Source organism: Heptranchias perlo, chromosome 35 (assembly GCF_035084215.1).
Source record: "Heptranchias perlo isolate sHepPer1 chromosome 35, sHepPer1.hap1, whole genome shotgun sequence".
NCBI classification, from domain to species: domain Eukaryota; kingdom Metazoa; phylum Chordata; class Chondrichthyes; order Hexanchiformes; family Hexanchidae; genus Heptranchias; species Heptranchias perlo.
The window spans coordinates 27,786,614-27,797,123 of record NC_090359.1 but is presented as its reverse complement, the minus strand read 5'-3'; the positions used below and the strand labels follow the sequence as shown (position 1 = coordinate 27,797,123).

The 10,510-nt window shown below is 55.8% G+C and overlaps 1 protein-coding gene across 1 annotated transcript; it reads left to right on the top strand.

The window, feature by feature from the left end:
• Positions 1-4,313: 4,313 nt before the first annotated feature.
• Positions 4,314-5,520, top strand: LOC137302326 (solute carrier family 35 member G3-like). Its single transcript, XM_067971962.1, has one exon. It carries the CDS (start codon positions 4,345-4,347, stop codon positions 5,518-5,520), a length of 1,176 nt encoding a protein of 391 aa, XP_067828063.1. The 5' UTR covers positions 4,314-4,344.
• The last annotated feature ends 4,990 nt before the right edge of the window (positions 5,521-10,510 follow it).

Below are 10,510 nucleotides of genomic sequence, written 5' to 3'. Positions count from 1 at the left end.
CAGGTCTGTGTTTATGACATCACAGCAGATCGGAGGCCCTCATGACGTTGTCTGGTTTGTGACGTTCCATCATTGTGAAGGGGCCTCTGGTGAGTAGCTCACTCTGGGTTCAACACACATCAGTCCCACTATTACGGCAAGAATTAGAATTCTTTAACTCCAGGGAAGTTTTCTTCTTTTTTTTTCACAAATCCTTGGCGGCCGTCTGATTGTCCCACCAGTCACTGCATCACCAGGTGCAGCAATGGAGGGCTTATCTGTTTATACAGCAGCCTCTGTACCTCCCAAAGTGCCTACACTCCAATGGATTACCTCCGAAGCGCAGTCACTGTAGGCACAGCAAGATCCCACAGGCAGCCAGTGAACTGGGCAACCGCCTAACGGGGTCGCTTGCTTGGTTGAGGGGTGAATATTGGCCCCAGGTCACCGGGGAGAACTCCCCTGCTCTCCTTCCGACAGCACCCCCTGGGATCTTTAACGTCCGCCTGAGAGGGCAGGCGTGCGGCCTTGGTTTGAGGTCTCATCCGAAGGACGGCGCCTCCGACAGTGCAGCTAAGTTAGGGGGCGCAGTAAGTTGTGTAGGTGGGAGCAGGAAGGTACAGAGGGACACAGACAGATTAAGATGGCAGATGGAGTTTGACGTGGGGAAGTGGGAGAGCCATCCACTTTGGATTCAGCAAGGCAAACCGGAATATTTTCTTAACGGTGAGAGACTAGAAACTGCGAAGGGATTTGGGTGTCCCATGTACACAAATCAATAAAGGCCAGCGCACAGACACAAAATGTAATCAAAACGGCCAATGGAATGTTGGCCTTTATCTCAATGGGCTGGAATACAAAGGGGAGGCAGTGATGCTTCAATTGTACAGAGCCTCGGTCAGACCCCATCTGGAGAGACTGTGTTCAGTTCTGGGCACCGCACCTCAGGAAGGATAGATTGGCCTTGGAGGGGGGGCAGCGCAGATTCACCAGAATGATACCGGGGCTGAAAGGGTTAAATTACGAGGACAGGTTGCACAGACTGGGCTTGTATTCCCTCGAGTGTAGAAGATTAAGGGGTGATCTAATCGAGGGGTTTGAGATGATTAAAGGATTTGATAGGGTCGATAGAGAGAAACTATTTCCTCTGGTGGGGGGAGTCCAGAACAAGGGGGCAGAATCTTAAAATTAGAGCCAGGCCGTTCAGGGGTGATGTCAGGAAGCTCTTCTTCACACAAAGGGGAGTGGAAATCTGGAACTCTCTCCCCCCGAAAAGGCTGTGGATGCTGGATTGATTGAGATTTTCAAGGCTGAGGTCGATAGATTTTTGTCGGGTAAGGGTATCGAGGGACACGGAGCAAAGGCGGGGTAAATGGAGTCGAGGTACAGATCAGCCATGATCTGATGGAATGGCAGGACAGGTCGGAGGGGCTGAATGGCCTCCTCCTGTTCCTACGTTCCGGCCTCAGAAGATCGCCCCCTGCTGTGAGATTTTAAAAAATATTTCCCACACTCGCCCTGCTGTCATCACTCGGAGGGAAATTAGCCAATTGATGCTGAATTGATAGCAGTCTCTCGCTGCCAACAGGGAACAAACTGCAGTGATACTGTCCCAGAAACTGGGACCTTGAAGCCTACAGACAGAGGAGACGTTCACCTCACGAGTCTGGGCTGACTATCCAAGGTACGGGTGGTTGTGTTACTGGACTAGTGACCCAGAGAACACGAGTTCAAGTCTCACCCTGACCGAAGATGAGAATTTGAATTCAGCTCTGACAATAAAATGTCTGGTCTCAGTAAAAATGACCACGGCGCTGTCGGATTGTCGTAAAAACCCAACTGGTTCACTGATGTCCTTTAGGGAAGGAAACCAGCCGTCCTCACCCCTGGTCTGGGCCTATATGTGACTCCGAGTCCCTCACCAAGGTGGCTCACTCTTAGCTGCCCTCTGAAGTGGTCACGCAAAACCTTTCCAGGGCAATAAATGCCAGCGACACCCACATCCCCGGATTGAATTTTTAAAAAAATATGGACCCAGGTCCAAGACTGAGGATATAGGAACAGGAGTAGGCCATTCAGCCCCTCGTGCCTGCTCCGCCATTTGATAAGATCATGGCTGATCTGTGATCTAACTCCATATACCCGCCTTTGGCCCATATCCCTTAATACCTTTGATTGCCAATGTGCCAATATCTAACCCATGGTAACACCAATTTAACGCGATGTGCTCAACCTTTATAAATCACTGCTTAGGCCTCAGCTGGAGTGTTGTGTCCCAATTCTGGGCACCACACTTTAGGAAGGATGTCAAGGCCTTGGAGAGGGTGCAGAGGAGATTTACCAGAATGGTGCCAGGGATGAGGGACTTCAGTTATGTGGAGAGACTGGAGAAGCTGGGATTGTTCTCCTTAGAGCAGAGAAGGTTAAGGGGAGATTTAATCGAGGTGTTCAAAATCATGAAGGGTTTTGACGGAGTAAATAAGGAGAAACTGTTTCCAGTGGCAGGAGGGTCGGTAACCAGAGGACACAGATTTAAGATAATTGGCAAAAGAGCCAGAGGGGAGATGAGGAGAATTATTTTTTTACGCAGTGAGTTGTTCTGATCTGGAATGCGCTGCCTGAAAGGGCAGTGGAAGCAGATTCAATAATAACTTTCAAAAGGGAATTGGATAAATACTTGAAAGGGAAAAATTTACAGAGCGATGGGGAAAGAGCAGGGGAGTGGGACTAATTGGACAGCTCTTTCAAAGAGCCAGCACAGGCACGATGGGCCGAATAGCCTCGTTCTGTGCAGTCAGAGTCTGTGATTCACCTCCGTCTTCTCTTTCCGTGAATTTCTTTTCTGCTACATTTCCCATTTCCCCCTTCTCTCTCTCTCTCTCTCTGTTTCTTGTTTCCTTCTCTCTTCTGTCCTCTCTCTTTGCTATCTCGCCCTTCTTTTCCTGCCCTTGTCACCCTGCGTTCCTCCACTCTCACCCTCTGAATCGAGATGCTCCCTCCCCGTCTCTCTCGCTGGCCAAGCGGCTGAGGGAGGGTCCCGATTTGCGAGTGGCAGTAAGAGCCTTGAGGTGAAGCCATCATTTTTGTCTCCGACTCGCAAGGTGCAGGTACCACACCCCCTCCAGCAGAGCTCCACCAGCCAATTACCCCTCCCCTGACAAAACCTTACCCATTTATGATTACCTACAGTTTGCTAAGGTACGGACAATTTTCAATCCGTTATTAATTCCTATTGTTATCTTTACACTTACCTTAATCTATACGTGGGGGGCCTCTTCCAGAACCTTCCTCGCACTCCTAGACAGGATACCGATGAGAATGGCCACTTTCCAACAGGCTGCTTTCACCTCTGACCTCCAATCTCCAACCTCTCTCTCCATTTTACCATTGAGGGCCATTCAGCCCCTCCTTAAATCCATCTACACTATTCACCTCAACCACTCCTTGTGGGAGCGAGTTCCACATTCTCACCACTCTCTGGGTAAAGAAGTTTCTCCTGAATTCCCTATTGGATTTATTAGTGACTATCTTATATTTATGGCCCCCTAGTTCTGGTCTCCCCCACAAGTGGGAACATCTTCTCTACGTCTACCCTATCAAACCCCTTCATTATCTTAAAGACCTCGATCAGGTCACCCCTCAGCCTTCTCTTTTCTAGAGAAAAGAGCCCCAGTCTGTTCAGCCTTTCCTGATAGTTATAACCTCTGAGTTCTGGGATCATCCTTTTGAATCTTTTTTGCACCCTCTCCACTGCCTCTATATCCTTTTTGTAATATGGAGACCAGAACTGTGCACAGTGCTCCAGGTATGATCTAAACATGGTATATGGAGACCAGAACTGTGCACAGTGCTCCAGGTATGATCTAAACATGGTATATGGAGACCAGAACTGTGCACAGTGCTCCAGGTATGATCTAAACATGGTATATGGAGACCAGAACTGTGCACAGTGCTCCAGGTGTGGTCTAACCATGGTATATGGAGACCAGAACTGTGCACAGTGCTCCAGGTGTAGTCTAACCATGGTATATGGAGACCAGAACTGTGCACTTTGCTCCAGGTGTGGTCTAACCATGGTATATGGAGACCAGAACTGTGCACAGTGCTCCAGGTATGATCTAACTCATGGTATATGGAGACCAGAACTGTGCACAGTGCTCCAGGTATGATCTAACTCATGGTATATGGAGACCAGAACTGTGCACAGTGCTCCAGGTATGATCTAACTCATGGTATATGGAGACCAGAACTGTGCACACTGCTCCAGGTATGATCTAACCATGGTACATTCCCTTGATCCTCATTCTCTTCTTTCCTCTGCTCCCAATAAGGTGCCACCGAGAAGTGAAAGGGCTGGTCACTCAGATGCAGCTGACAGCGGACAAGCATGAGGGATGGACAAGCACGACTGGCAGAGGCGACGGGCTGGGGAACAGGAGCAAGCTGCCGGAGGGCCAGGGGACTGGGCCGAGCCCTCAGCCCCAGGCCGGAGAGGGGGGCCGGGGGACTGAGCCGAGCCCTCAGCCCCAGGCCGGAGAGGGGGGCCGGGGGTCTGGGCCGAGCCCTCAGCCCCAGGCCGGAGGGAAGAGGCTGGCCAAAGGGTGGCGTACATGTCAACCGCCCGACACCGTGAAGGGGCTTCTGGTAGCCGTGTTTGGGGGTGGAGTGCCCGCTGGATTTGTGGCCCCTTTCACCAGGATCGCCTACGAGGCCTCTCACGTCCCCTCGCTGGAGATCCTGCTCTTCCGCTGCCTCCTCCACCTGTCCCTGGGTTTACTGATGAGGTACCGACGAGTCCCACTCTTTGGGCCAAGGGCAGCCTGGAGGTCCATCTTCATCCATGCCTTCATCAACGTGGTCTCCATCGGATGCGCCTACAGCTCCTTCATGGTCATACCGGCCGGCAACGCAGCCACCGTCCGCAAGGGGACATCCACGCTCTGCTCTACCATGATGGCTTTGGTGATCAACAGTTACCACCTCACCATCTACGACTGGATCGGCCTCCTGGGCAGCATGATCGGCCTGGTGCTCATCGTGGCGCCGGACCTGGCCAGCCTGGAAAAGGGCTCGCGTCTCTCCAACGTCTTCGGCTACATCCTGGCCATGCTGGGGGGGCTGGCCCTCGCCATGGGCCTGATGATCTTCCGCTCACTCACCCACCCGTCCAAGCTGCTGACGGCCGCCTTCGCCTTCGGGGTGGTGGGCACCCTGCTCTGCGGCCCACTCACCCCACTCCTGCAGAAGCCCATCCTGCCGGCCGACCCCCTCACCTGGAGCTGCGCGCTGGCTATCACCATCCTGGCCCTGGTCTCCTTCATCTGCGCCAACTACGCTGTCACCATGGCCCACCCTGCCCTGGTCTGCGCCTTCCTGCACTCGGAGGTGGTGGTAACCATGGTGATCCAGTACTATGTCCTTCACGAGCCCGTCACTCCCTTCGATATCAGTGGAGCCAGTGTGATCATCGGCAGCCTGGCGGTGATCACCGCTCAAAAAATGGCCCACAAGGAGGAGGGGAAGTCGAGCGAAGTGAAATAATATTAAAAATTTTAATTTTTATACGTCTCTAAATTATGTCAGTGCGGTGCTGTGTTGTGTGTGTGCGCGTGTGTGGTTTTTTTTTTTTTTTGGTTGGGCCGTCTGGGAACCCGGCGTCACCTTTAGGAAGGAAAGGACTTTCACTTCTCCAGCGTCTCCCACCTCCTCGGGACGTCCCAAAGCGATTTCCAGCCGAGAGTCTCCAAACCAAGCCGTTGACGACTGTGCTCGATGAGGAAGCAAACTCTCTCCCGATAGTCCACATCTCAATTACCCAAGTCCGGTGAGTTAGGCCCAGGTGGGTGGAGCGCTGAGATCGAGGCACCACACAGGGGAGCTGCTGGATTTTAACCAGTTAATATCACGCATTTTGCATTTATTTTGCGCCTTTAACGGAGTAAAACCTCCCGAGGCGCTTCACGGGAGCGTAAGTCAGTCAGAAACCTGACACCGAGCCGCATGAGGAGATATTAGGGACAGGTGACCAAAAGCTCGGTCAATGAGGGTAGGTTTTAAGGAGCGTCTTAAAGGGAGGAGAGAGAGAGGCGGAGAGGTTTAGGGAGGGAATTCCAGAGCTCAGGGCCCAGGCAGCTGAAGGCACGGCCGCCAATGGTGGGAGCGATGGGAATCGGGGGGATGCGCGAGAGGCCGGAATTGGAGGAGCGCAGAGATCTCGGGGGGTCGTAGGGGCCGGAGGAGGTTACAGAGAGAGGGGGAGGGGGGGGCGAGGGCCACGGAGGGATTGGAACACAAACTTAAAATCTTAGGCGCGAGGGAGTCCACCACGTATGGCGGGAAAATCGAGTCCACACGATCGCGCCCGTCACATGCAGTGGGGATTGGATCTGAATGGGAGCCGGGGTTGCCAACTCTGACTGCACATATTCCTGCAGGTTTCATCACCCCCCGCCCCCACCGCCCGGTCAGACAGCCTTTTCTCCGATGTTTTTTTATAACGATTAAACAAAAGTGTTCAAAGCAAACGAAGAGAAGAAAAAAAAACACACACACACACACGATTTAAACAATTTTTTTTTTTGGAACGTCCCTTTTGATTTTTCTCGCGACCTGGAGACTCCAGGGCAGTCCTGGAGCGTTGGCAACCCTAATACTCGGAGCAGGACGGAGGGTTAGAAGGATCAGCACACAGAGAGAGAGAGAGCGAGCGAGAGACGGTGGAACGCTGTGGCTCCAGAGAGGTGTCAGGGGCACGGAAGGGAAAGTGCTGCAGGTGTGAAATAAAGATGGGAAAACCGTCCCAGACTCGTGCCTTCAATAGAATTCAAGGATCGTCGGTACATTCACAGCAACAACTCGCATTTATATAGCGCCTTTAGAATCTTACGGCACAGAAGGAGGCCATTCGGCCCATCGTGCCTGTGCCGGCTCTCTGAAAGAGCTGTCCGATCAGTCCCGCTCCCCCCTGCTCTTTCCCCGTATCCCTGCAAATGTTCCCTTTTCAAGTATTTATCCAATTCCCCTTTCGAAAGTTATCATTGAATCTGCTTCCACCGCCCTTTCAGGCAGCGCGTTCCAGATCAGAACAACTCGCCGCGTAAAGAAAAAATTCTCATCTCCCCCCGCCTTTGGTTCTTTTGCCGATTATCTTAAATCCGTGCCCTCTGGTTACCGAGCAGTGAAATGTCTCGAGGCGTTTCACCCACAGCTCAAAGAAAGAAACTTGCAATTTCTCTCCGAGCCTTTCACAACCTCGGAATCTCCCAAAGCATTTCACAGACAATAAAGTCCTTATTTTTGAAGTGTGGTCGCTGTTGTAATGTTGGAAACTTCGGTTCCGAAGCCCACGGACCTTGTGCCCCCCCTGTAATGGAGCCCCCGAAGCCCACCTTGTGCCCCCCTGTAATAGAGCCCCCGAAGCCCACCTTGTGCCCCCCTGTAATGGAGCCCCCGAAGCCCACCTTATGCCCCCCCTGTAATGGAGCCCCCGAAGCCCACCTTGTGCCCCCCTGTAATAGAGCCCCCGAAGCCCACCTTGTGCCCCCCCTGTAACAGAGCCCCCGAAGCCCACCTTGTGCCCCCCTGTAATAGAGCCCCCGAAGCCCACCTTGTGCCCCCCTGTAATAGAGCCCCCGAAGCCCACCTTGTGCCCCCCCTGTAATGGAGCCCCCGAAGCCCACCTTGTGCCCCCTGTAATGGAGCCCCCGAAGCCCACCTTGTGCCCCCCCTATAATAGAGCCCCCGAAGCCCACCTTGTGCCCCCCCTGTAAGAGAGCCCCCGAAGCCCACCTTGTGCCCCCCTGTAATGGAGCCCCCGAAGCCCACCTTATGCCCCCCTGTAATGGAGCCCCCGAAGCCCACCTTGTGCCCCCCTGATTTGGGGCTTGTGATCGGGGCTGTTCTCGAGCTGTGAACCATTTTGAAGCTGTTGGGTCAATTTTGGATTGTTTTGTCTCGGTTCACTGCTGGGCCGGAGGTGGGAGATGGGAGGTGAGGGGGGTGGGGAGGTGAGGTGGATGGGGGGTGAGGGGCGAGGGGGTGGGAGGTGAAGGGGGTGAGGGGTGAAGGATGTGGGGTGGGGGGGCGAGGGGATTGAAGGGGTGGGGGGTGGGGGTATGAAGGGATGTGAGGGTGAGGGTGTGGGAGGTGAGGGTGAGGGGGTCTGAAGGCTGTAGGGTGTGGGGGCTGAGGGGGTGGGGGGCAAAGGGGTGAGGGGGAGGGGGGTGTGGGGAGTGAGGGGGTGGGGTCTGAGGGGGTGGGTGTGAGGGGGTGAGGGTTTCGGGGGTGAGGGTGAGGGATGTGGGGGAGGGATGTGGGGGTGGGGGTGAGGGTGAGGGTGAGGGATGTGGGGGAGGGATGTGGGGTGGGGGGTGAGGGGTGAGGGGGTGAGGGTGGGGGATGTGGGGGTGGGGGTGAGGGGGTGAGGGTGGGGGTGAGGGGGTGAGGGGGGAGGGTGGGGGTGAGGGTGGGGGTGAGGGTGGGGGTGAGGGGGTGAGGGGGGTGAGGGGGTGAGGGGGTGAGGGGGGGTTGAGGGGGTGAGGGGGTGGGGGTGAGGGTGAGGGATGTGGGGGAGGGATGTGGGGGTGGGGGGTGAGGGGGTGGGGGTGAGGGTGGGGGTGAGGGGGTGGGGGTGAGGGTGGGGGATGTGGGGGTGGGGGTGAGGGTGGGGGTGAGGGTGGGGATGAGGGTGGGGGTGAGGGTTGAGGGTGGGGGTGAGGGGGGAGGGTGGGGGTGAGGGTGTGGGTGAGGGGGTGAGGGTGGGGGGTGAGGGGGTGAGGGGGTGAGGGTGGGGGTGAGGGGTTGAGGGTGGGGGTGGGGGTGAGGGTGGGGGTGAGGGGGTGAGGGTGGGGGTGAGGGTGAGGGTGGGGGTGAGGGGGTGAGGGTGGGGGTGAGGTTGGGGGGTGAGGGGGTGAGGGTGGGGGTGAGGGGGTGTGGGGGTGAGGGTGAGGGTGAGGGGGTGAGGGTGGGGGTGAGGGTGGGGGTGAGGGGGTGAGGGTGGGGGTGAGGGGGTGAGGGTGGGGGTGAGGGGGTGAGGGTGGGGGTGAGGGGGGGAGTTGAAGAAATGGTGATGGGGCAGTACCGCTCTCCACCTGTCGGCGGTGCTGCAGGACCCATCACTGACCCGGCCCAATAGCACCGCCCGCAGGAGGCCGGAGGAATTGCGAGGTACCGCAGCCACTGGGCACTGGACTTCTCCTGGCATTTCGGGTGTTTGCCCCCCACCCCCCCACCCCGCCCCACCAGCGTCCTCCTCCACCTCCAGGGGTATTCGGTACTTGGGGCATCGCAGACCTCACCCGACCTTTCTGCATCCACGTAACCAGACAGTGAATGTCGACGGGGGTATTCGACCACATGGGGCATCGCAGTCCTCCACACGTACACACGCAGAGGACAATCGGATAGTGTCCAAAAGCGGAGAGGACCCCGGCCAATTTTCTCCATCCCTAAGCCCCCGGACCAGTGTGCGCCCTCCCTCCAGGGGAGATCAGCGAGACAGCGATCGAACCTGCCTCCTTTCCTGACCTGTGTGGCTCAATACTCAGAGAGCCTCTGATGGAAAATCCTTTTGGGCCAGAAAGTATTTGCAACCCTCACCCTCACCCGCCCCCACCCACCCCCCCACTTTATTGCGCAGGAGAAAATTTTAAAAAAAAGTAAAATACAGATTTTTCCGCAACATTTTAATGTACGTCAAGGGGACACCTTCAAACAGCAAACGGTACAAGTCAGCAGCCAGGAATCGCGGGTAAATAAATTACTCGGAAATATATATATATATATATATATAAAGTAGGAAGCCGGTTCCAGCTCCGTAAATCTCACTTCCCTTTGCCGAAGTCTTGAGCCAACTTTTTAAGGTGCCGGAACATTCCGGGACGTTCCAGTGATCGTGGCAGAGGGAGATATCTGCGGGCAAGGTGGATATGGAGGAGGCAGCCGTTGATTCGTCCAATGAAGCCGCCAAAAGCCAGCGGACAGGTGCAAAAAAAAAAGTAATTTGAGAGGCTGATGCAACGTGGGCCTTTATCTCAAGGTGGGGCCGGACTGTAAAAAGGGAGGAGGTCACGCTACAGGTGCGTAGAGTTCGGGTTAGGGCCGCGGCGGGAGTGTTGAGTTCGGCTCTGGGGTCCGTTGGGTATTGAGGGATGTGGACCCGAGGCGGGTGGATGGAGTTAGGATACGCATCGGCCGTGATCTAATCCAACGGCGGGGTAGGCTCGAGGGGCTGAATGGCCTCCCCGCGTCAGCCACAAAGACCCCCCCCCCCCCCCCCCCCCCCGCGGGCTGCCTCGCGACATCAGACTGCGGAAGTGAACGGCTCTTAACGGGTACTTCCCACCTGGAAGCCCGGTCCCCGGGGTTGGGGGGGAAGAGGTGTCGTCCCCCCGACCCTCCCCCCTCCCCCCGACCCTCCGAGCGAGGTGCGGATCCGAGGCGGGTATTCCCTTCGACACCTCTCCCACCCACTACCCCCCCACAGAGCTGGCGGGACCTCCCCTCCGCTCCCCTCCCCCCCCCCAGCTGCGAC

Excerpts from the sequence above, each read along its gene's own strand:
- LOC137302326 (XM_067971962.1), top strand. The coding sequence starts at position 4,345 with ATGCAGCTGACAGCGGACAAGCATGAGGGATGGACAAGCACGACTGGC.